At 37.7% G+C, this 27,056-nt stretch overlaps 1 protein-coding gene across 2 annotated transcripts in view; it reads left to right on the forward strand.

Annotated features, from left to right (window-relative positions):
- The window catches only part of RELN (reelin), a 553,318-nt gene that overhangs the window by 221,652 nt on the left and 304,610 nt on the right, over positions 1-27,056 (forward strand). For both annotated transcript variants that reach the window (XM_072653135.1, XM_072653136.1), the window contains exons 5-6: positions 13,769-13,801; positions 17,962-18,040. In XM_072653135.1, coding sequence (XP_072509236.1) covers positions 13,769-13,801; positions 17,962-18,040 — 112 coding nt within the window. The remainder of the gene's footprint in view (positions 1-13,768; positions 13,802-17,961; positions 18,041-27,056) is intronic.

A 27,056-nucleotide genomic window follows, 5' to 3' on the forward strand; every position in this document is an offset into this window, starting at 1 on the left:
GCTATACTGAGTCAGATTAGAATGAAATATTCAAAAGAATTTGAAGGAAATATGCCATATTTAGAGAATGATTGCACTATTTGTAATAGATAATGAAAAAAAGCAATCCTGTGAATTGGGACCATATAAAGCCAGTATACTTAAAAATGTGCTTGCAGTAAAAACTGTGCTGTTCAAAATGTTTGTAGTGAGACATGTGTTGAGATACACTACTAGCTACTCACTATTTTTCTGTGATAGTAGGATCATAGAATTTTAAATCCTAAAAGGACCTCAGAGAACTCTTGCCCAACATGCTCATTTTCCCAGTGAGGAAACTGATGCTCGAAGAGTGACTTGCCTGTTAGTATGACAACCACAGTGTTCTAAATCCAACTAGTCCAAGGAAGATAATAAATGCATGCATATACCTAGCTTTTCGTGTTTGAGCTTCTTGGCACATGTCACAACCACACATATAGATGACTTCACAAGGCCAGATGGTGGACACCATGGCCTGACAACCATAGTGTCCTGCAGAGCCCTCAAGGGCGGCTTATCATTTGCAAATGGCTCTAGAATCCTCTGTTGTTGGGTGAGTGAAAGTGGATAGAAAGAGAAGCAAGTATGGTAACTCATTTATAGAAAATGTTGACTTCTGCCTGTAAACTAAACTAAACTCTTTGGCTTTGCCCTAAGTCACCATCACAATAAGGAACAAAAGACTGGAGAATTGTAGACTATGTATACCAGCTAAAGTTCATTGTGTCATGGTGGTATATAACGTATGAACCTCATTGACATCTAACTGTTTTGGATTTTGTTATCATCTGAACAGGGAAAGCTAAAGTTTAGTCTCATAGTATCTTGGAGAAAAGGGCTTGATAGAGAAATTAGCAGTGTGAACAAGATGGGGGTTGGGAGCTTTTAAACTTTGTCATTCCAATAGACTAAGTGTGAGTTAAATATAGTTACTTTTTGCCCGACAGATTTGGCCTAATTTTTATTTGGAATGATTTGGTAGCCTGTAACTTCTGTGACCACATTTCCTTGAACATTCTTAGGACAACTCATATTTTTTGCAAAATCAGATTCATCTTCCCTCAATTGATCAGAAATGGATATTACTGTGCCTATTTTGGTTGTTAAATTCATACACCATAGTTGCTCAATATCCCATGAAATTTTTTAAATGGGGAAAGCTAAGAAAAGTGGTGTTTTTGCTAATTTTTCAAAGTTTACTACTTCAAAAACAGAGGGTCACGAATCAGGAGAATTCAATTCAACAAACACTTTTACAGCATGTACTCTCTCAGGATCCTGGGAGGAACAGAGAAAGGAGAGGGAGTAAGCATTTATTAAACACCCACTGTTAAGTGCCAAGTACTGTGCTAAGCACTTTACAGATATCCCTCTAACAACCATGACAGTGAGATGCCGTTATTATTCTCATTTTATAGTTGGGGAAACTGAAGCAGAGGTGAAGTGACTTGCCCAGGGTCACACATTTAACAAGTGTCTGAGGCTGGATTTGAAATCAGACCTTCCTAATTCCAGGTCCAGGATTCCTGGGCTTCCTAATTTCACCGTACCACCTAGCCATATCTCACAGTTACAGAAATGTAGTAAGACACAAACTCTTCTCTTTGAGGTGCTTACTATCAAATAGAGGAGAGAAGACCTCTGCACAAGTAGCTGTGATTTAGTGCAGAGAATTGTTCGGTCCATTAACGTGAGTTTGTGAAAATATAGGTTTTCATAAGATAGACAATAATGTAGTGAATAATAGCGTGTATTTTAATTCAGTCCAACAAATTCATCTTAATATTTATTAAGTATCCTATATCTAGGACACTAACTAGGGTTAAAAAGACAAAAATGAAACAGTCCTCAAAGGGCTTATATAACTCATACAAGGCAGGCATAACATTAAAGTCAAGAGGCCCAGGGAGATGAAGAGGGGAGAATGGGAGGAGAAATTCAAGGCAAAGGATATAATGGGTTTATCAGCAACAGAGAGGCATGAACTTTGAGAGGATAGGAGAGATCCATAGCCCAGTCAATGGAGAGGTCCCACCACACCTTGGATTAGATCCTCTTCAGGCTTTGGCAGAGGGAGGAGGGGTATCTGTGATTATCTAAGAGGCTCCCCTTAACTTGATCAAGATTTTTTTTTTTAATTTTTTTTATTTTTTATTATTTTTAATGTTTAACAATCACTGCCAGACAATTGAGATTTTATCCCCCCCATACCTACCCCCCACTACCCCCCTCCCTCCCCACGACTGCATACAATTCTGTATAGGTTCTACATATACTTTCCTATTGAGTATAACTTGATCAAGATTGCCTGGGTCTAGTCTCACACAGTAGGGCCACTTTATCATGATGCAAAAGAAGGTTAGTGACTTTTTTTGGAGGGATGGAGTGAGAGTCTTTCTTAGGAACCCTGATTGATTTCCCACTCCTGGTGTCACAGGGAAGGAAATGCCACTTGGCAATATTACATGGAGTGTGATGAATTTTTAGCATGGAAAGCTCCTGGCATAAAAGATTTCAAAAGGAGATGGCATGAGGGGTAACTAAAGCAGAAACATCTAATCTCCCTACTGTATGCCACCCAGCTCCCAAATTAAAGCTGGATCCAGGAAATCAGAAAAGTTTTCTATAGTATCACAAATGCAAAAGAGAGGTGGGACAGCACTACTGAAAACTTCAAGAATGTGGAGGTCACTTTCAGCAGGAGAAAGTGCAGAATTCTTCAAAGAAAAGGAGGAAGACATTAGCATGGATTTTAGTAAACAGAGATATAGAAGGCATGGGTGCAAAAGAAGCTGCTTTGAGATTGGACAGTGATCCAGTTTGGCACAGGAAATGAAAGGATTCATTCAAATCAACATATCTGACTAAAAAGTAAAATTTGGCAATAACTCATGTGGAAGGTGCTAGTATTGGCCCCTAGCAAGCTAGGCACTTATCTAAAGATCCCCAGTGGACCAAGAATGGCATTTGGGTTGGTGTTATTTATACTGAGGTGATTTAACATATAATTAAGCAATCTTCAGTTCCAAAGACAATATACATTTTACCTGGACGGTTTTATGTAGTCTAACCGTCTGAACCCTGAGATTTACACGTGAGAAAAGTTTAATGTTGATTTCTTTGAAATACTGAATCAGAGGATCTCCATGTAAGCTATTTTGAGATTTGCTTAATTGTCTTTCACATATTCTGAAGGATTAAATATAAATTCATTTCTATACAGTTACACGGGGAAGCAGAAATATTATAAAGACATAAAAATCATAACTTTGTGTTCTGGCTTGTAAAAGCAAGCTTCTTGAAAATATAAGGGAGAATAATTTATTTCAATCTAATAACTATTGAATATTTGCATATTGATTGTCCAAAATCATTCGTCATTATTAATAACATTTACTGTGTGTTCCCCCACCCTTGACTAGATCTTTAAATATCTTGGGGTTAGTGAAAGCCTTGGATCATCCATCTGCAGTCTCATTCTCATTGAATGACCAGCAACCTTCTTTTCTGTTCATACATATCCTGAACAATAATCTTTATGCTGCTTCTCACTTAAAAGTCATCACTGACAACATGCTACAGTCTATTTAGGTCCACCGTCTTTCCATTGCCTTTTGTTTTATTTGTAAATGTTTATTCTTCTTTTCAACCATGGAGTGCCACTTGGAAAATACTGAAGTGAAAGACATAGGCTTTTTGAGAAAGTGAGCAGTTTGGGATCACTGAAATCACTTTGTCAGTTCCTGGAGTGGTCCAGCTCTGTCTCTTCCTCTTACTCACTTCTGGGCCCAGTTCACAAGCCTTTGATTTGTCTTGGTCCTGGTCTATGTATACCTGATCCCAAGGCTGCCTCTTTATGCACTAAGCCAGGAGGACTTTAAGAATACTCTAAGTTAATATTTGTGGACTAAGAACTGTATAATGCTTAACATACAGTTAACTTATTCCAGTTCTTTTTCAACATTTCACTGTCTCTGTGAAAGTCAAAGGGACCCGCAAGTCTGAGAGCCATTTTGTAGTGTATATTCTTTTCACAAGTTTATGTATTCCCCCAACCCCCCAGTTTTTCCCATGGTGGCTGCCCTTCTTGTGATGAGCCCAATCACGTTTACTCAGGCTGGCCCTTGAACAGCATGTAAACAATGGGTTTTGAGGCCATATTTACAACCTTTCCCCTTTGTAGAACCCTCTTAGATTTGTTATCCATTGGAGTCTTCTCCATACCATGATTAGTCAAGGGAGTGAGATTTGGGGGTGAGACAACCCTCGGTGGGGATTATGTAGGGACAAGGAGAAATCAGAATGAAAATAAGGGAGGGGAAAGGAAAGAAGAGCCAGAGTTGATTACTAGGGAAGAGAGAGAAGGTAAATACTGGAGATTACAAATTCCTGGAGGGCCAGATCCAATGATGTTTTCCAGTATAGTGGTTTACTCATGGAAGGTTTCCATTAAATATTAGTGAATTTATCTTGCAGTTTTCTGTCAAGCGTAATCAAGTTACAAATTTTGCCACACTTTCCCCAGCTTGGGTTTCTGGTTTGGCTTTCAGGAGTATTATGGGAAGGTCAAGGGTAGATGACACCTTATCCCATAAGGAGAGCCTTTTTTTCACCCCAGGGGCAGCCAACCCAATCACCAGCAGGGCGCGTGCTTATCTGAACTGCTTTCCCTCACTGCTGTGACAGTTACTTGCTGGCCATATGTTGCATGGGCTTCGGACTGCGCTACAGCTGCTGTTCCTCCTCCCTCACTCCTGCCCTCAGCACCAGGTCCTGTCTTCTTAAAACTCCCAAAGGTCTAGGCAGCATCTTAGAAAGGGGAATCAGTGCTTCACTGCACACTGATCATACATTCTAAAGATTTATTTTGGTTTTACTTTAATTCCACCCATTTTAAACTATGAGGGATGATCATTACATGAAGTGGCAAAAATCAAGGGTGGCAAAAAAAACCTCATCCCAACCTTAATCCATGGCCCTGTCTATAATTTAACTTGTCTTAAATATTAAGCAATCTTTCATACTAATCATAAGTATATTCTTGAACACACTGAAAACTATTTCTACTCTAAATTTATAACATTTTGGAGGCTTAATTATCATACTTGAAGGTCAAACTGTGCTGTATTGCAATAAAATACAAAAAAAGTAATAAAGGAATTATTCCTGGGGAGATGAAAGTCTAGGTTCATAGCTCATTAAATGGTAACTTCACAGACCGTGTCTAATTTGTCATATTTAGCTCGGGAAGTTTAATACATTTGAATTACAAATTAGGAGAAGGGATACCTGAGGCAAAAATACCTTGGGTCTTTGAATACTATAGAAAGTTGGAAGCTGTAGCTCCTTTAGTATGATACCTTTATTTGTAAGATTTGCCTCTTATTAGACACGTTATACTTGCCTAACTCTAAGGCTGATCCTGGGCAAGTAATTAGCAATGTTAACACAAAGCTGGTTAACTGTTGCTTATTTGATCTGAGAATCAATTAGTTGTTATAACTCCCCTCTTGCTTTTTTGTAGAGTATAGCCAAGATCTATAACATTTTTATGGGTGACCAGTTTGCTGAAATTTAGCAATATTATCATAAAATACATATCTATGTAAAGTAAATTTGTCTTTATGATAAGTCAATTCAAAGAAAAACTCATTTATAGCCTTTCATATGACTAGGAATGATTCTGTTTTTTGATGATCTTTAGACAGTTGTCAGAGCTCCTTTGAGGTGCCTGTATGCTACCTTCTGAGAGGGGAGATACACAGACACACACATACACACACACACACACACTATATATCCACATACATATTTAATTTTTTTAAAAACTTAAATACACAAAGAAAAAGAAACATTATAAACTTATATAATACTTAAATATAAAATAAGAAAAAAACATGTCATATGCACAAGAGAATGTAAGAGATAATTCAAAATATATAGCAATAAATTTCCTTTTCAAGAAAGCCTACATATTAAATACTATGCTTTGTGTTGAGAGCTGTTCGTCTTTTCTTTGCTGCCTTGTACATTTTCTTTTGTATATATTTAAATCAATTAAACTTTGTTCCACTTTTAGCATATGGTTTTGCCCTTGTATGCAAATTGAAAATAGGAAGAATTTCATCCATATGATTTGCTTTAAAATTTGTTTATGATTTGATTCCTCAGGGAAAAAAAAGTATAAAACAATATACTATTCTTCATAGTACTATTTTCGTGATTCCCCAGGGGACTGACTAGTGGAAGCTACAAAAAAAAAAAAATTGTAGCCTCTAATATCCAAAGGAAATAATAGAAGCAAATCATTGTGGAATCACAAGCTTTTTAGATTTTTTTCTTCCCCTATCTTCTAGACAAAGCCACTATTCTTCCACTCCATGACTTAAAAGATGATTGATTTACATTTTGAGATCCTGGAGAAAAGGAATTATTCCGCAAATGCAAGCTGTCATTACAAAAACAAAAATAGCTAATTTTGCTATTTGAAAGCATTCTGAATCATATTCTAACTGTGGATCTTAAAGGGAAGAATCATAGGATCATAGATTTAGAGCTGGAGGTGATCCTAGAGATCATTGAATACAACATCTTCATTTTATAGATAAGGAAACTGAGACTCAGAGAGGAGAAATAACTTACCCAAGGTCATAGATGTAGTAAGTAGGAGAGCTAGGATTTTAACCCTTTCAAATATACCATGCTGTTTCCATTTACTGCTATTCTCACTGCAATAAGGGTTAAATTAAGTTACACATAATGGAACAGGAATAGAAGGTGTTTTTATAGATAGTGTTTGTGGTATTTTACAGTATACTGTAAAAAGATATTTACTAATGGACTATCAAGAACTATTTAATAAAAAGAGATATCCCTTGTGGGTTTTTTTTATTGAGAACTGATATTTTTAAAAATTTAATATGCAGATTAATTTTTTTTCTTCATTTACACCTGTCAGTGACTAATAATTCCCACATTCCTTTGACCGTAGATTTAAACTAAAGACCATGAAACCTCTTGTAAAGAGATCAGAAAAAAGATACATCCTGCTCTGGAAAATTTGGATTTAGAAACCACATTCCTTCTTTCACCTTATTTACTTTAGATTCTTTGGACATAAACCATTTGCTTTTGGTCTTTTCATATCTGCTTCATTTAATAATCCATGCCTTTATTCTTTCCCTACTAAAATTACCTTTTGAAATTACCTTTTTAAAAAAAAAAATCTATGACAGGCTTATTTTTTTTTTTTTTTGAAAAAGGGGTATCTGGTGGTGATTCATAAATCCTTCTGAGAATAGTACAGCTGCATGCATAATTAAGTGTTGCCACATACTTTTCAAAACAAATTTTAAAGTCCTTTCTAAAGCCAAGAATTCATCGTTTCATTTTTTAAAATCCTTTTTAGCTTATGTGTTTGATAGGAAAATGTAAGCCTGATCTTTGAATCATTGTGTAGTCTGTCAACAGTTCAGCAATGCAGAAATATTTGTGTCTAGCCAAGACTTGAATTAAGCTTAGTTCCACCTGAAATGTGCATCTCTGACTTAGAATCCCTACCTCTGTTCAGGTTCATATAGCTACCTACTATTTGAGACTCTTTCCTGATCCCTCATTTATTGATGCCTCCTCCCAAATACTTTGAATTCATTTTGCATAATTTTGTATTTTCTTATCTAAGTACATGTTGCTTCTCCTTAATAGAGTATCTATTCCTGAAGGGCAAGAACAGGTTTATTTTTTTTTTTTTCTGCTGAGCATCTGTAGTACCTAGTGTAGTATCTGATATTTGTGAGTACTGTCTGCAGGGTCACCAGCGTTTTGACATTTTGACATCTCTACAACTTTAGACACAGCTGGCCAGCACCTCCTACTGGTTATTCTCTCTCTTCCCTTGCATTTTTATGACCCTGCTCTGTAGTGATTCTCTACATATACTCAGACTCATGGACCCTTTGCTGTTCTCCTTTTATATTTTCTCCCTTTGTGAACTAATCAGTTCCTCTAGATTCAATGATCATCTCTAGCCCACATCTACTCATCCAACTCTCATCTCTTTTCCCCTATAGTTCTTCATCTCCAATGGTGGGTTAGATATCTCCACCTCAGTGTCTCATAGGCATCTCAAACTTAGCATGTCTATAACGGAATTCATTATCTTTTTTTCCTCCACATCTTCCTCCTCACTTCCCTATTTTTATGTAGAATGTCAACATTCTCCCATTCACCCAGAATTTATTACATGCCTGTTATGTGCATGGGACAGTGCTAGGCACTGTGGAAATACAAGGACAGTAATGAAACAGACTCTGCCTTCACAAAGCTACCTTTTTTTAGGGAAATGATGAAAAATGTGACCCACCTCCTAACAGAAATATGATAGATTCAGGGTACAGTTGGAGACATATGTTTTTTGGATGTGGGCAATGCAGGAATTTATTTTTCTTGACTAAGAATATTTGTTATGAGTGTTTTGATTTCTGTTTCGTGTGGAGAGGAGATAGTGTGGAGAAAATAGATTTTTATTAATAAAATTGTTAAAAAACATTCTATCGGGGAAATTTTATATATAATATAAATACATGTAATATACATGTAATATATATGTGTGCGTGTATATATACACATACATACAAGATAATTTGGGAGGGGAGGCACTAACAGCTGGTGTGATCAAAAAGACTTCATAGAGAAAGTGGTTCTGTTTATTTTAAAAATTTATTTATTTTTAGTTTTCAACATTCACTTTTGTAAGATTTTGTTCTAAATTTTCCCTCTCCCTTTCTCCCCAAGACAGCATACAATCTGTTATCGTCTATACATGTACAATCATGTTAAACATATTTCCACAATAGTCATATTGTAAAGAAGAATCAGAATCAAAGGGGAAAACCACAGGAAAGAAAAAACAACAAAAAAAGAAAATAGTGTGCTTTGATCTGCATTCAGATTTCACGGTTCTTTTTCTAGATGTGGATAGCACTTTCCATCATGAGTCTTTTGGAATTGTCTTGGATCGTTGTATTGCTAAGAAGAGCTAAGTCTATCAAAGTTGGTCATTGCAATGTTACTGTTACTGTGGACAATGTTCTCCTGGGAGAAAGTGATTGTTGAGATGAATTTTGAGGAAAACAAGATCCTAAGAGGTAGAAGTAAGAGGGAATGAATTCTTTCCATAAAGGAAAGAAAAGGTAAAGATTGTAAATTGCAGAATAGGTGTTTATAATATTAATGTAAGGTTAATGGTAGATGGGGGGAGAGTTCAAGATCTTCCCCACCCGTGAATTAGGTCCCAATACCTTTTTGTTAATTTCTATTGAGGCACTGGGTCAGAGGGTCCTGCCCTCAGGCTCTGAAAAGTATATAAATACTCTGCAGTGAGATTTTACTTTGGGCTTACTCATTGGAAGTATTTATTTGGCCAGAGGAGATTCTGGGTAGCTGCTAAGGAACAACACACACACACGCATGCACATACGTGCACACACACACCTTTGAAAACCCAGATGTTGGTGCTTCTCTCTCTGGTAATTATGTATGCATGTAATGGTCAGACAGTTGGATCTGTTTGGTGATCTGTGATGTATGTATTGCTTATAGTCAGACAGTTGGAAGTCCTATCTGTTGGTCTTTCTGTTTGTAATTTCTGCTTGTAATTTCTGTCAGTTTTTTCTCTGAAGTTCAGGATGCTGACTTTTTCCCCTGAACTAAGTGAATGATATATGTGCTTGATTAAAGGAGATTGTTGACCGCTCAAAAGTTGCTTTCCTTTTAGAAGAACAGATCTAAGGACCTGTACAGCAGTCCCTCATGTGTATGCCGGGTCTTTGCTGTTACAGTGCTAATTCACACTGATGAATGTTTCCCCTTATCAAGAATTCTCTGCTTCAAATCATAGTCCTCTGCCTCTCCCTCCCCCAGATTTTGTATTTACTTATCTGTAGGCATATCATATCCTTCAGGTAGAATGTGAACTCCGTGAGGTGGAGTGTCTTTTGTATTTACAGTGCCTGGCACATAGAATTCTACTAATAAATGCATATTGATTGAGATTGGAAAAGAATAAACAGATACTAAGGTACTGCGGGAATTCTAAGAAGGGAAAGATCAATGTGAAAACCTTCCTAAAAATTAAAGCTTCAAAGTGGCTAACTAGTATGTGAATCGCCACGTTCATCAGAACAAAAGAAGTGCCGTGGTGATGCTGTAAATGTTTTGTTTACTCACCTATACTCATAAACCTAGGGATGAGGAGCTGTTTCTATGGGATACTTGCCACCACTCTTTCTGTATTTAATTTCACTCATTTTAGTTTCTCAGATCTTTGTAGTTTCATCCCCCTTGGATAGCTATTAATAATTTATTTCACTATTTACCCTATAAATAAAGGAGAAGACATTTTATAGCACCAGCATTCAAGGATATGACTAACAAAATGTGTTGTGTAGTATGTTAATTCAGGATTTTAGTATATTGTATAGTATTATATATAGATATATTAATATATGAAGCTTGTGTATCAGAAGATTTATCTAACCAAATATGGATTTGTTGTGGAGAATCATTTTATATCAAGAATCTGTTATTTTTTTTTATTAATTTTTAACATTTATTTTCACACAATTTTGGGTTACAAATTTTCTCCCCTTTTATCCCCTCCCCCCCCAAACCCGAGCTTTCTAATTGCCCCTGTGACCTATCTGCTCTCTCCTCTATCCTCCCTCCCTGCCCTTGTCTCCGTCTTCTCTTTTGTCCTGTAGGGCCAGATAGCTTTCTTGACCCCTTAACCTGTATTTCTTGTTACCCAGTGGTAAGAACATTACATTTGTTCCTAACGCTTTGAGTTCTAACCTCCTTAGCTCCCTCCCTCTCCACCCCTTCCCCTTGAAAGACAGGCAATTCAATATAGGCCATATCTGTTTAGTTTTGCAAATGATTTCCATACTAGTTGTGTTGTATAGGACTAATTATATTTCCCTCCATCCTATCCTGTCCCCCTTTACTTCTATTTTCTTATGGTCCTTTCCCTCCCCATGAGTGTCGACCTCGTATTGCATTCTCCTCCCCATGCCCTCCCCTCCATCCTCCCCCCCACCCTGCTTGTGCCCCTGTCCCCCACTCTCCTGTATTATGAGATAGGTTTTCCTATCAAAATGAGTGTGCATTATATTCTTTCCTTTAGTGGAATGTGATGAGAGTAGACCTCATGTTTTTCTCTCGCCTCCCCTCTTTATCCCACCACTAATAAGTCTTTTGCTTGCCTCTTTTATGAGAGATAATTTGCCCCATATAACTTTTCCCTTTCTCCTCCCAATATTTCTCTCTCACTGCTTGATTTCATTTTTTTTTTAATATATGATCCCATCCTCTTCAATTCACTCTGTGCACTCTGTTTCTATGTATGTGTGCATGTGTGCATGTGTGTGTGTGTGTACTTCCACCCAGTGCCCAGATACTGAAATGTTTCAAGAGTTATAAATATTGTCTTTCCATGTAGGAATGTAAACAGTTCAACTTTAGTAAGTCCCTTATGACTTCTCTTTGCTGTTCACCTTTTCATGGATCTCTTCATTCTTGTGTTAGAAAGTCAAATTTTCTTTCCAGCTCTGGTCTTTTCATCAGGAAAATTTGAAAGTCTTCTATTTCATTGAAAGACCATTTTTTCTCCTGAAGTATTATACTCAGTTTTGCTGGGTAGGTGATTCTTGGCTTCAGTCCTAGTTCCTTTGACTTCTGGAATATCCTATTCCATTCCCTTCTATCCCTCAGTGTAGAGGGTGCCAGATCTTGTGCTATCCTGATTGTATTTCCACAATACTTGAATTGTTTCTTTCTAGCTGCTTGCAATATTTTCTCTTTCACCTGGGAATTCTGGAATTTGGCCACAATGCTCCTAGGAGTTTCTCTTCTTGGATCTCTTTCATGCGGTGTTCTGCAGATTCCTTGAATATTTATTTTGCCTTCTGGTTCTAGAATCTCAGGGCAGTTTTCCTTGATAATTTCATGGAAGATGATGTCTAGGCTCTTCTTTTGATCATGGTTTTCAGGTAGTCCCAGAATTTTTACATCATCTCTCCTGATTCTGTTTTCCAGGTCAGTTGTTTTTCCAATAAGATATTTCACATTATCTTCCATTTTTCGAATCTGCGTGGTATGTTCTGAGATATCTGTCTTTCTCGAAAAGTCCTTAGCGTCCATCTGTACCATTCCAGTTTTGAAAGATCTATTTTCTTCAGTGAGCTTTTGAATCTCCTTTTCCATTTGGTTAATTCTGCTTTTGAAAGCATTCTTCTCCTCATTGGCCCCTTGCACCTCCCTTGCCAGCTGAGTTAGGCTAGTTCTCAAGGTGCCAATTTCTTCAAGATTTTTTTGGTTCTCCTTTAGCAGGGAGCTGATCTGCTTTTCATGCTTCTCCCTCATCCCTCTCATTTCCCTTCCCAGTCTTTCCTCCACCTCTCTAACTTGATTTTCAAAATACCTCTTGAGCTCTTCCATGGCCCGAGCCCATTGGGTGGGCTGGGACACAGAATCCTTGATTTCTGTGTCTTTGCCTGATGGTAAGCATTGTTCTTCCTCGTCAGAAAGGAAGGGAGGAAGTGTCTTTTCTCCGATAAAGTACCCTTCAATAGTTTTATTTCTTTTCCCTTTTCTTGGCATTTTCTCCAACCGGTGGCCTGACCTCTGAATGTTCTCCTCACACCCACCTCGCCTCCTGGTCCTCCCAGCCAGCATTTGGGGACTGAGATTCAAATGCTGCTTCCCGCCTTAGGATTTTTGGCTGGGGCAGGGCTGCTTTTCAGTGTGAGAATTAAGTTCAGGTGGTCAGGGGCAGGGCCGCCTCTCAAGCATAGTTCCCTCTGGGGGTTTATGCACAGACCTTCCACAATGGATCCAGGCTCCTGCCCGTTTGGGGAGCCCCTGTCCGCAGCCGCCTCTCAGCCCCCACCTCCCGAGGGGACCCGAGCCTTGGGGGCACCCCACTCCCTTCTCAACCTGCCAAAGAGACTCTCTCACCTACCCCCGTCAGTCACCTGTTGGTGGGGGGGGCCCGTGCCACCGCTGAAGATCCCGCCTCCGGAGCCCTCTCAAATCTGTGCCTCTCGGAGCTGTGGCCGCCGCCGCTGCCGCCGCAGGTCCGGGCTGGGCTCCGCGTCTGCAGCGTGACGGACCTTTTGCGAGAGGTTTGCAGGTCCCTCTGTGGGTGGGGGGGACCCGCGTGGCCGCTGGAGATCCTGTCCCCGTAGCCCTTTCGGATCTTTTCCTCACTGTGTCGCGGCCGCGGCAGGGCTGCACTCTGCTCCCTGTCCCGGCGCCCACTCCGCGGCGCGAAGGACCTCCCGCAAGAGGTCCGCAGGTCTCTCCAGAGCAGAAATCTCCCTCGCTCCAATACTCCGTGGTCTCTGGGGGCAGAATTCGCCCTGGCTTGGTCCCCTCTAGCCGTTCTGTGGTTTGTGTGTTCGGAGCTATGTGTACGTGTGTCTTTCTACTTCGCCATCTTGGCTCCGCCCCCAATCTATGTTATTTTTAACCATATACCTTTACTTTTAGATAAAATACAAAAAATCATATGTGCAAATAATTTAGGGTACTTTACCACTTTCACTTAAATTTTCTTTAAAAGTTCTAGAGAATTTATTTATTAACAACAACCAACCTAGGTTGTTTAGTTATCTTTGTGCTTAATATTAAATTAAACTTTTGCTAATTATTTTTAACTTTATTTTTTTCTTTCCTTTTTTTTGTTTAGCTCCCACAGAGGCCACTCTGCATCCACATCTTGGTAAGTATTTAAGAACTAAGTATTATTGACTTTATTACATATTTTATTCTGCAAGATCTATCTCTAACTCTTGGCATTCTTTCTACACTCTCCTTTGTCTTCTCTGAATTCCTGTAGTACTCTGCCTATCTTAAACATTCCCGTAGTTGATTGTGTATTGTCTTATCTTGTTTTCTAGTTGTTCTATGTGTGGTAAGTCTTGCCTCCCGACTAGATGGCCTATTCTAACTAGAAGGTCCACGGTGTGGCACTTGATTGTCTTTTCCTTAATTCTTTACTTAAATAGAGCTTCTACCCAAGTTCTCCTTAAACAGAGAACCTATAAGATATTAGCTGACAGTTCTGGATAAAGCAGGTATTTACCCAGTCTCAGAAATCCTTAGGAATCTTTGAAGTAAGAGGCATTGTGTTAGCAGCCCTGGAGATTTATAAGATGCATGAATTTGGAGGTATGTAGCTAGGTGGTGTAGTGAATAAAGCTTCAGATCTGGACTTAGGAAGACCCTAACTACCAGCTGTGTGACCCTGGGCAAGTCACTTAACCCTGCTTGTCTCAGTTTTCTCATCTGTAAAATGAGATGGAGAAGGAAATGGCAAACTATTCCAGTATATTTGCCAAGAAAATCCCAAATGGGGTCACAGAGTTGAATATGACTGAAACATCTGAACAACAAAAACTCATGTCATGCTTTGATTCCAGGTGTGCCCAGGAAGGGGGGAACAAAATGGGCAAGAGCCCACCCCAGTGTTTAAACAGGAAATTAAACAGTGTTCTCGATGGTACAGAGATATAGTCAAATAAGAAATGAATTCTTAACAGAAGAGTTAATATAGCTATTTCTTTAAAAGAGAAGGTGAAACAATTGTAAGGTGCTTTTAGAGGTGCTTCATTAAACAATTAGATCATCTCATTTGTATCATAATCCTTTAGTACCAACATGGATGCTTTGCCCTTTTTAACAAAGGGAAAAATAACAATTTAAGCAACAACTGAATTTCACAAAATAACAAGCATTCTTCGTGAGCTAAAAGCATGATTTAGTGGTAGCTGTTTTCTGAATAGCTTCCTACGTTATTCTGCTTAAGAGGAGATGAAGGCTGGAGTCCTAATGGGTTTGTTTCTCCTTAGGTAGTTACCACTATGGGACTTCCACATGGGTCAGTGATTTGCCTTTTAGGTTTTTACTTGGAACCTTTGAGTCCAATTAATTTATTCTTTTTTCTTTTTGGAAAAGCTGCCTCTGGAAGCACTCCTTTTATGTATGCTATAGCTTTGGGGCTTCTTTAATTTGGCAGACAAACCTAGATGCTTGGAAGCCCTGCTTTTTTGGCAGCAAGAGAAATATGGTGACCCTGAGAGGCCCAGCCTTGGCTTTGCTAGGTTGGATATTTGAGAAAGCTGAAGACTCTGGGTACTTCATTCAACTTATCTTATTGCTGAGAGACATGATTAATCCATTCCCATGTGCAGGATAAATCATTATTCGCTGCCAGCATAAATCCCCATTCTACCTGTTTCTGTATCTCCAAGCATTCATCTCAATACAGGCCAATTCACTGGTTGCCAATTACTTCATTATATGTTAACTTGCTGAAATGCCTAGAGTAAAAGCAAAGACTGTTTTGAGAAGCATCTCTACAGTGAATTAAATATAAAAATATTGCCCAGTGAGTTTAAACTATGTCTCATGGTATTCAATAATAATTCCAAATTCCTAGTGACTCTCTTATTAGTAGTAAGATTTATTTGTTAATAAGTAATCATTTTATAGTATGCAAAAGACAAAATGTATTTTCTGTTGTTTTAATTCTAAGTTCAAAAAACTGAGGAAGTTTTATTTAACAAAGGCTTGGGCTCACAAGTGAGCCTAAGTGAAATAAATGAGGTAATTGTTAAAGTGAGTCATTTTTTAAAACTGTGAATACATAAGTGAGCATGGATGGCGTTGGAGTCAAGAATACCTGGTTTTAAGCGTTTCCCTCTGACGCAGGCCGAGTGTGTGACCATGGGCAAGTCATAATCCCTTAGTGTTCTAGGCAGTTCTCTAAGATAGATCCCAGGTGAACCACTGACCTGCACTGGTGAAGGGGTTGCTCCAGAAAGGAAGTTTCCTTTGATATATGTCTAGACCAGACCTAGTGTCTCCTTTTATTAAAAACAAAAAACAAAACAAAAAAACACTGAACCTGTGACTTCCTTGTTATGGAGAAGTCCCAAGTGAAAAAACTCCTAACCAATCTACAAAGCGCCCTCTCTGAAACATAGAGTTTTAAAGAATTATCTGGTGCACTGAGAGGTGAAGTGACTCTCCACACAGGACTAGTATTTTGCATTAAGGTAGAGCTTGGAGCAAAATAATGTGTGTATGTATGTGTGTATACACACATATGTACATATTTAGGTATATTCATATATGTACTACACATATACTAATTCACATATACGCACATACACATGTGTGTACGTGTGTGTGCATATTTATGTATATGTGTGTGTACATACAGAGAAGGAGAGAGCGTAGTGGATAAAGTTCCAGGCTGGAATCAGGAAGACTCATCTTCATTAGTTCAAATCTGACTTCAGACACTATGTGACTCTGGCCAAGTCTCTTAACCCTATTTGCCTCATAAAAGGAGATGGAGAAAGAAATGTCAAATCACTCCAGTATCTTTGCCAAGAAAACCCCAAACAGAATGATGAAGCATCAGATATGACTGAAAAATGACTGAACAACAACATATGTACACCCATATATATATATGCAATACATATATGCACACCTATATATGTGTGTAATACATATAGACATATGTGTCTATATGTATGTGTTTATGTACATACACAGTGCATCTTTATGTGTGTGTGTCTGTGTGTGTATGCATACACATCTACGCATGATATTCCTCTGAGTTCAAAAGAAAAATAAGCTACATTAATAAGTCGGTATTCCTTTTTGGTTTGGATCTGTGACCAAAGGTGGAGAACTATAGGTAATGATGAACCTAAATAGATTACTAATGTGAAAATCACACGTATATCTATGCTATACTGCTAATGACCTACAGAATCTTTTTTCAGAGCTTTGATATTTGGATATGTAATAAGTTACAGTGATATTTAGTGAGATCCAAAATGAAAACATTCCCAGAAATAACATATAACATATGAAAACTAATGATGATTGAAATCCATGGGACTTTTCTGTAGTTATGTAGTAGGGCTTATTTTCACCAGGAGTTACAGATGAATTCATTGGGGTGGGGGGGGCTGTGTGTGCACACACACATACATACATATATATATGTATATATATACACATATTTTTAATATTTATGTGTATATTATTTTTTATATAACTAATTTTCTCCTGACAACTTGGAGGAAAATATCACTCATGTTTTATCTTTCAAGAAGTCATACCTTATGAACCATCTTAATAACAAGAAATCAATGAATCACAGAGTGTAAGGAAGAAAATAAAAGGAGATTTAGAGGCAAATAGAAGCAGAATGTTACAGTAGGAAGAACAGTGGCTCGGGAATCTAAGGATCTGGATTCCAGTGTTACTACTGATCATTACTACTTATCTAATGTTGAGCAAATTATTTGGGCCCTGGCTGCTTATCTGTAAAATGAAGGATTGGACTAGACAAATCTAGTCTCTTTCTGGGTGTAGATCTATGATTTTAGTTGAAAATGGATTATTAGTTGGATTAGCCTTCCATTAAACAGCATTGAGAATGAGTGCCTCCTGGTGTACACTTCTGGAACTGCTTGTGTTGCCAGAGGGATAGATAAGAGCTATGAGGGATTCGGTAACATTGGCTTCTTCCTACCCTTGGCTTTTGTGAGATACTAGTTTGGAAGGTGCTTTTTTTTTAAACTTGTTTTTTTTTTTATTGTAAGTTTCTCCCAATTTCTTAGTTACACTATAGCCAAACTGTCTCCATCAGAGAGACATATGTGTTCCTGGGAACTCCTGGTTTGGTGATGGCATGAAATTAACCTATTATTATTTATATTGTTACACATATCCTTTTACTTACAATTAAGAAGTATTTTTAATTTTAGTAATGGCAACAATGTACTGTCAGTTCTGCTTAGCAAAATAGATCAATGTAGCATAACAGCTCCTAATACCACTCTACTTCTTTTTTAGCTGAAATACATAGTGACAGTGTTATCTTGAGAGACGACTTTGATTCATACCACCAGCTGGAACTGAATCCAAATATATGGTAAGTTGCACAACTGTGATTCAATATGTTTTGTTTTCCATTGAGAAAGATGCTGAAGACTCTTTTAATTCCGTTCAACAAATATGCCCCGTGATGCATGTCCTTTTTTAAAAGTATCTGTTCAAAATCCAATTCCTGTTCAGAATTAGCAAGAGCTATGAAAGTCATAGAGCTGACATATACAGTGTGGTGTTTTCTACATTACGTCTCTAAAATATGTCATAGAGACCCTACTGGGATAATAATCATCATCATCATAGTACTGACATAATGCTTTAAAAATATTCTCATCTAATCCTAACAACAACACTGGGAGGTAGGTCATATTACTATTATACCTCATTTTACAAATGAAGAAACTGAGGCAGAAAGGGGTTAAGTGACTTGCTTTCAGGGGTCATACTGCTAAGAAGAAGGGTAGAATTTGAACTCAGGCCTTTCTGATTCCAAGACTACCACTTTGCCATTAACAGGAAAATTAGGAAGAGGGGAGGATTGGGGGAGAAAGATAATGAGTTCAGTTTTGGGTTTTGTGCTTAATTTAAGATGTCTTACAGGACAAGAAATCCAATAGGCAACTAAGGAGGTAAACATAAACAGAAGTTAAAAATCAGTAGAATATGTTTAACAATGTCATTTTAGTTTATTTTGGTCTTCTGAAAGGATTTTTTAATAAGCTGAAAAATTCTCATTAAAAAGGCAAGAAAGATTTCTAGGTACATCTTTTATTCATGCAGGATTCTGCAATTTTCTTGGAAACTTGATATTTTCTTTTATAGTCCATTAATACAGATACTGTCATAGGATTTGTTCCTACCAAGGCAGGTTCATTTTAGTGAGGGTAATTTGTTTTGGTCAAGGATTTTTTTTTTTTTTAGTAAATACAAATTGACTCTCATGTGATTAGAATTCAGTTTTTTGATCCATGGAGAGCAATTGATTTTCTTTCATCTATATTTATAATTGATTGTCCTATATATCCTGACCAATGGATTTGGTACCTTTCTGCTTACGCCATGATTTTTTCCCCAAATTCTTTTATCTAGTCCTCCCCCCCCTCCACCAAAACCTATGATATTTGAGATTACAGTAGCCCTGTCTTTAGTCTCTCATGTGCTGTGTGACACATTTTCTAATGACATGTTGCCCTTTATCACCCACAATATCCCTTCTGCATCTTTAAGGTCATTATAGAAACTGGCAAAACTCTTAATCTTTTAAAGATTGTTTAGTTTGATGGATCTGTGATGAGGCATAGAACTCTGCATGACGGGGAGCGTGTTAACCTCTCAGCCTAAGTATAAGTGAAAATCATTTCCTTTGCTAGTTCATTTAAATATGTCTGGTGTCCTCTTGAGCTATACCAGACAAATGAATATGAAAGAATGAAAAGAATACTAAATCAGGACAAAATTATGTACAGGAAAAGAAGAAAGCAAACTATCCAAATTCCTTAATAAAGCCTCATTTTCATTCATTTTGAATGTAATATACAGTCTAACCTGGAATGGATGTTGTAAACTTTCTAAGGTCAACAAAAACATTTCTCCGAGTTGGGTATCATAACAAGGCATTTTCAGCAAAGTACCATCAAATCTCTGTTGAACCAAAACACAATTTCTCCTAAATCCTTAGGGTCTTCTCATTCTAAAGAACCCAAGATGTTTCCCTCTCAGCAAATCAGCAAACGTTTATCAAGTACCTACTATGCACCAGACATTGTGCTAAGCACGAACAAATACATACAAAGCAAGCTATATATAGTATATATATTAATAGGAAATAAAAGACAGAAAGCACTAGAATTAAGAGAGGTTAGGGAAGACATCCTGTAGAAGATGGGATGTTATTTGGGACTATGAAAACAGAGAGAAGAGATCAAAGCAGAGAGTGTTCAACAGAGTTAGAAACTGCTGAGAGGTCAAGGAGAATGAAGTTAGAGAAAAGGGCATTGAATTTAGCAACTATGAGGTTATTAGTAACTTGAAGGGAGAATTTTGGTGGAATAATAAGGTTGAAAACCAGATTGTAAGGGGTTAAGAAGAGAAGGAGAGGAGAGACAATGGAGGCATCTATTGTAAATGGTCTTTTTTGAGGAGTTTAGCTATGAGGGGTAGAAGTATAGAATGGTATTGGAAAGTGAAGGATCAAGTGAGGGGTTTTTTTCAGGATAAGGAAGACATGGGCATGTTTGTAGGCAGTAGGAAATGAACCAGTAGAGAGGGAGAGATTGAAAATAAATTAAAGAGTGCGATGACAGAGGGGACAATCTGTTGGAGGAGACAGATGGAATGGGATCACTTGAACAAGTTGAATTAGCATTGTTAAGGCATAAGGGCATTTTATCATGTGAAATGGGATGATGGAAGAGAGGGAAGTAGAAGGCACCTGAGTGAAAAGAGATAAGGAAGAGGGAATTCATGGTGAATAACCTTAATTTTTTCTGTAAAATATGTCAGTTGAGATAGTAGGGCTAGAGGGCACCAGAGGAGGCTTCAGGAGGGATGAAAAAAGTTTGGAAGAGGCACTATGGGGAGTTGGAGAGTGGATTGATAAGGGAAGTATAGTAGCATTGCCTAGCAGCAGTGAGGACTCAGTTGAAGTTATATAACATAACTGTAGTGGACCCAGTCAGAATGGTTGCATGATTTTCTCCCCTTTCATTAAGCAGCATGTGTGTGGACATTATTTTACCTTGGCTCATTCTACAATTTACATATTTTAGTTCTTTATTAGTATGTGTGATCCTCCTTCCTCCCATGAAAGTGCAGTGAAAAGTTTCATTCCTTTGGTTGAGAAAGTAGGAAAAAAATGATCCCCTTTTGTTTAGAAGTGGAATGGCTTTGTGTGTGACCCCTCTGCTTGAGCCATGCAGTGGCAAAGTCCCGGGTATGCTAATGGTCAAACAATCCTACCTTCAGCCTTGAGGAAAAAATTTCTAAATAATTCTGCAGAAGAAAAAAATATATTAAAATGTATTTTTATGGAAGTAAAAATCAAGAAACTAGGGTTATGTCTAGACATTGCCAAAAGGGTCTACTGACTGATTTCTCCGTTCAGTCATACAGCCCATTATATTGCTTCATATTGACAAAAACTGATATCTATAAAAGTTAATTTCTGAAATCTTTAGGATTTCAACAAAAGTCTTGTGTATATAGTAGATGCTTAGTAAATATTTATTGATTGATTAAGGCTTTCTAATATATTAAACTGTGTTGTTTGAAGTTACTAAGTAGAAGAAATGTTACAAGTTTAAAAAATAGACCTGTCCTCATTTTCCCACAAAACTCCCTCCTCCTTTCCCCCATATTTACTCTCTTTTTCCTTCCCCTTCTCTCCCTTCACTTCTTCTGACCAAACAATCAGTTTTCTTTAGCCTGGTCCATAGACATAATCTCTGCTCCTGACTCTAATTGGTGCTTTCACTCAACCAAATATGCCATTGGACCAAATGGAATAGTAAAAGGAGGGAAGAAGATGTAGTAAACATTAAGTACCTACTATGTGCCAGGTTCTGTGTTAAACACTTTGCAATTATCTCAGTTCGTCCTCAAAACAACCTTCAGAAGTGGGTGCTGTTATTGTCCCGATTTTACAGTTGAGGAAACTGAGGCAGACAGTAGTTAAGTGGCATGCTCTTGATCACACATTTAATGTCTGAGGCTTCATTAGAGCTCACCTCTTCCTGACTCCAGACCCAGTGTCCTATCTATTGTGCCACCTAACTGCTACAGATAGTCCAGGTAGATTTCTACAAATCTCTCACCATTCTTGGAAAACGATTTTCTTTTCCTCTGTCCTGCCTTTCTCCTAACAAGGAAGCATTTATTGAGAAGAAGCTAAGTTCAAGCCACTGTGCCCTTGCCCTTCAGTTTCTTCATAGTTATATAGTGGCAGCCAAAGAATAACAAGTAGGAAGATGAAAACTTGAGAGGTCTCAATTCAGTTCATTTCAGATGAGTTCAGTACAGCAAACATTTATATTAAGCACTTAGGTTATGTGAGGCATTATATTCCACTCTGGAATTCCAGGAACAGCCAGAAACCTCTCTATTTTTGGCATCAGTGTTTCATTCAATCTCAGTGACATTTATTTTCAAGTATACTTAATCAAATCCAAATACTAATACTTTAAAAAAAATGCATTATGCAACACCAGCTGTTTGACAAAGGTAAAATCATCGCATCATAGACTTAAAGCTACAAAGGATTTTGCAGGTCATTTACCTCAAACCATTCATATTTCATATGCAAAAATTGAGATCAGAGAAACTGACTTGCCAAGGTTCATATAGATAGAAAATAACAGAGCCTGAATTTGAACTAGGGGTTCCGATGCCAAATCCAGTGTTCTTTCCGCTAGATGAAAGATTGATCCCTTAAGCCTGTCATATGAAGAACAGTTTATATCAAGGGTTCTTAACTTTCTTGTGCATGTCATGGACCCCCTTAGCAGTCTGGTAAAGCTTATTGACCTTTTCTCAAAATAATATTTTTAAATATGTAAAATTAAATACCTAGGATTACAGAGGAAATCAAAGATTAGTGAAAGATACAATTTCTGTGTAGTTTTTGCTCTCATCCAAGTTCAGTCATCTCATGGAATTTATCCATAGACCCCTGAGATTTCTGTGGATCTCAGATCAAGAACCCTTGGCTGAGGATACATAGTGATATTTACAAGAACTAGGAAGCAAATTAATCTTTTTTAAAAAAGTGAAACAGAAAGGCCTTTATCTTCTACGCATCTGTGAAGTCAAGGATAAAACTTTGCTTTGTTTAAATAACTAAAATGTTTATCCCCCTTAATGCTTACCGTATGAGGATCACAGAAAGCATCCGGAACTACAATATTACTAAACGAGGATGTTCTAGTAGGAAACAAGGGACTGTTGGAAAAATAAGATGACAAATGGTGACTAGACAACAACAGATGTTTCCCCTCCAGCACAATGATAGAGTGAGAATAACAGAGAGGTAGCATTCAGGAGAGAGCAAAGAAGAAAAGTGGCAACCTCTCGGAAAGTGGCACTAGATGAATGTGATGTGGTACCAGTAGGGACATGATACATCAAAAATGAAGGCACAGATGAAGACATCTCATGTATTGTAGGTAAATGAAGACTTCAATCAATCTTCTGAGAGGACAGAATGCCAGACAACTAGGAGGATAAAAATCACTGCAAGGATTGTCTAGGATAGAGAAATTAGCGTAATTGCTCAAATCAAGGAGAGAAGCTCTACTAAAGACTGGAACATTTCCGTTTCTGTGTGTAAAGGTGATAATTATAGGGTCAGGGAAATACAAATTGAGAACTGTGCTGTTGGCAGCAGTTGAGCAATTAAATCCATGGAAGCAATTAATTTCAAAGTGCAGTAAGATTAGGGCTTTGACTTTTAGTATTCTGTGACTTTGAAGAAAAAATAAAATAGGAGAGAGAATGAGAGAGAGAAAAACCGAGAGAGAGAGAGACAGAGACAGAGACAGAGGAAGGATGATGGGAGAAAGAAAGATTTAGTTTAGGGGTATTCAGAATAATTGGAACATTTTTAAAAATGACTGATAACGTACCACACTGTGTAACTTCCCTATTTCTGATATCGCCCCATCATTCTCCCAAGGACCCTTTCTTAAAAGGTCATTCACCTTCAACTCTTCTATGTCCCTCAGCTCTGATGTCCATTCAGTTGTTGAGCCTTACTTCTGCCTCTCAGATGTCTCAAATATTCATCTCCTCTTTTCTACTTATGCTATTCTCCCAACCTGATTCAAGCCCTCATTACCTCTTATCTGGATTGATATGACAGTGATCCATGTTACTTCCCTGCCTCAAGTCTTTCTATTCCATCTTTGAGAATATTGCCAAAGATATGTCACAAAGTACAGCTCTAATCACTTAATTTTCCTTTTCAAAAACTATCAGTGACTTTTTATTGCTTACAAAACACAAACTCATTATCCTAGTATTCAAGGATGGCAACAATTTAGCTCTAACTAGTCTTTCCAGACTTAGTATACACCTTTTCAAGCATTCTCTAGCCAGCCAAACTGGACTGTTGACAATTCCCAGATCTCTTTCTGCCTTTTTCTATTTCCATGTATGTGCACCTTAAACATATCCCTTCCTATTGAAATCCTTCCTTTATGCGCCACCTCCTTTGGTCTCTTATGTAGAAGTAATGACTTCTTCCTCTAAGCTGTCCTGGCTCTCTGTTTGACATGTGCACTTCTCATATTCTAAATTGTATCTTAATCAGCTGTGAACATGCCTTTACTTCCCGACTAGATTATAAACATGATATAGGGACAATATAGTTTTAGGTATTTGTGACACCACAACTATCACAGCATGATTCTTTCCAGATTGTAGACAACATAGATATCTGTTGGATTGATTTCAGTCTTCTCTACGATTCCTGACTTTGCTTACAAAAGGGAAAGGGAGTAAGGAGAGATAAAGTAACCCTAACAACTTAACAAATATTATTATATATAATCAGTAGTAGTAGTAGTAGTAGTAGTAACAAAAGTTAGCATTTAGATAGCACTTTAAGTTTTACAAAGTGCTTTCCAAATATTATTTCATTTTTATCCTCACAACAACTGAGAGCAAAATGCTCTTGTGCCCATTTTACAGATGAGGAAACTGAGACAAACTGGTTCAAAATTCAGAGTCACAAAGATAGTGTCTGAAAAAGAATTTGAACTCATGTCTTCCTAATTCAGAGCAGCTAGGTGGTGCAGTGGATAGAGTGCTGGGTGTGAAGTCATGAAGATCTGAGTTCATATCCAGCCTCCGAAAGGTACTAGCTGTGTTACCCTCGGCAAGTCACTGTTTAACTCCTATTTACCTCAGTTCCTTGTTTGTAAAAGAGGGATGCCCTGGAGAAGGAAATGGCAAACCACTCTAGTATCTTTGCCAAACAAACAAAAAACCCTGGGTGATATCCACGGGGTCATGTAAAGTCAGACACAACTGAATGACTCAAAAATGACAATTTCCTAATGCCAGGTCTAGCACTGCATTTACTAAGCCACCTAGCCTTGTCATTTAGTAGAGGCCTATTATGTGCAGGGCACTATGCTAAGGTCTAAATATACAAATAGGAAGCATAGCTCCTTCCCTTTAGCAGTATATCATTTTATAGGAAAGAGAAGACTTTTCAAAATTAGAATGATTTTTTGGCACAGTTATTTCTTTTGTGATTCACTAATAGTTCACTATTAACTACTGCCATTACCCAAGAGCAAAACAGCCACAAATGTAACAGCATCTGTACTATTAGAAATCTGAGTATGAGACTGAGAATGGAAATAGAATGTTCAGGCAATCAGGACTAAGGCAGTTTAGGAATGTTACTAAGAAAGAAATGGAAAGAAAAAGCCTTCACTGACAATCTAGCTACTCAGTGGGTAAGAGGAATGGAGAGTCAGCACTCTCACGGTGAGAAGTGTCCAGAAAATGGTCTACTCCATAGTTTGATATAATTCATGATCTCCAGTGACTTAGAGATATCATCATCATCATCATGTTTATGAAGAGCTACTAAGCTAGAGTCATGTCATAAAATGCATGCTTACACTTTATGATGCCAGACAACAGTTCATTGCATAGATTATTAGATAATGTCTTTGAATCCAATGCTGACCACTTCCAGATACAAGATATCATGGATACATACAATACCATTCTCAGGCATGGGGACAAATTTCATTTTTCTCATGCTCAGGAAAGAACGATGATTAGATAATGCATAATTGTCGATGTGTTTCCAGTTGATTAACTTGTCCGGGCAGTGGACCTGACCGAAGGCGGAGTGACTTCATTTTGACCCAAGAAGAGCAATGATCATTGTCAAAGACATTACTCTTGAAAAACAGCCTTTTGGTTGTTTATTTATTGTCTGTCATTGGTGTGATGTCACTGCAAACTATTCATAAATCTCCAGTTTGTGCAAAGAGTTCAAATGAATATAATTTCCCCATTAATCCTCCTCCTCTTTTTCCTCTTTCCTGCCTGCTGAAAGCCATGTATATGAATCACTCCAATTATTATATGTGTGGGCCCACAGACTTCAGTGACATTTAAATTTCAAATTCTCCATTGTATTTCAGAGAGCCCTCTGTGTCTGCTGAACAGTGCCACAGCACAGTCTTTCCCTGAAAATGGCCTATTTTCATACCTAACAGTTTTGAAAGGATGTATTAACCAATTAACTATGGTTTTAAAAACTTAACTCTTTCCAACTCAGATACACGTCGCGCATGATTCTTTATTATAGAGCAGAGAGCAAACACCAAAATAACTGAGAGTGGAAACAAAGAACTGCCATCAAAATGGAGAATTGTTACAGAAAATAAAAAGGCTCACTTAGAAACACGTTAATATTTATGGTTTGACTCACTTTGGTGGTCAGTGAGAACACTATCAGTGATTGAGGGTTTCCTTGTTTCATTGAAGCTAAAAACGTAATTTTGTACTGAGTAGATTGTCATAAATAATCATTAAGCAATAATATTTTCAAAGGAACCTGGGAATAGATTGCTACACAATTATTTTAGTCTAACATATTTTCTACTGGTATTATCTACAGGTTGCAACTTGCTATTTTTAAGTTTTCATTATGAAAGCAGATTTCTGCCCTTTTAAATTCAGAATATAGAATTGTCAGGGGCTGCTAGGTGGAGTAGTAGATAGAGCACCAGCCCCAGAATCAGGAGGACAGATGTTCACATCTGGCTTGAGGTACTTACTAGCTGTGTGACCCTGAGCAAGTCACTTAATCCTGATTGCCTTGCCAAAAAACAAAACAAAACAAAAACCCAAAATAACAACAACAATAATAAAATTGTCTAAAGCAGTTCAGAGATCCAAAATTTGCATATAGCTATAAACTTCTGATGACAAAAACAGGTTACTTAGAAATTAGTACTGTTCTTTCAATGTCTGCATGTTTTATACACATTAAATAATTGGTACCAAGCGTGAGTTGTAGTAGAAAACAAAGATTA

This window comes from Notamacropus eugenii, chromosome 3, assembly GCF_028372415.1.
Source record: "Notamacropus eugenii isolate mMacEug1 chromosome 3, mMacEug1.pri_v2, whole genome shotgun sequence".
Lineage (NCBI taxonomy): Eukaryota > Metazoa > Chordata > Mammalia > Diprotodontia > Macropodidae > Notamacropus > Notamacropus eugenii.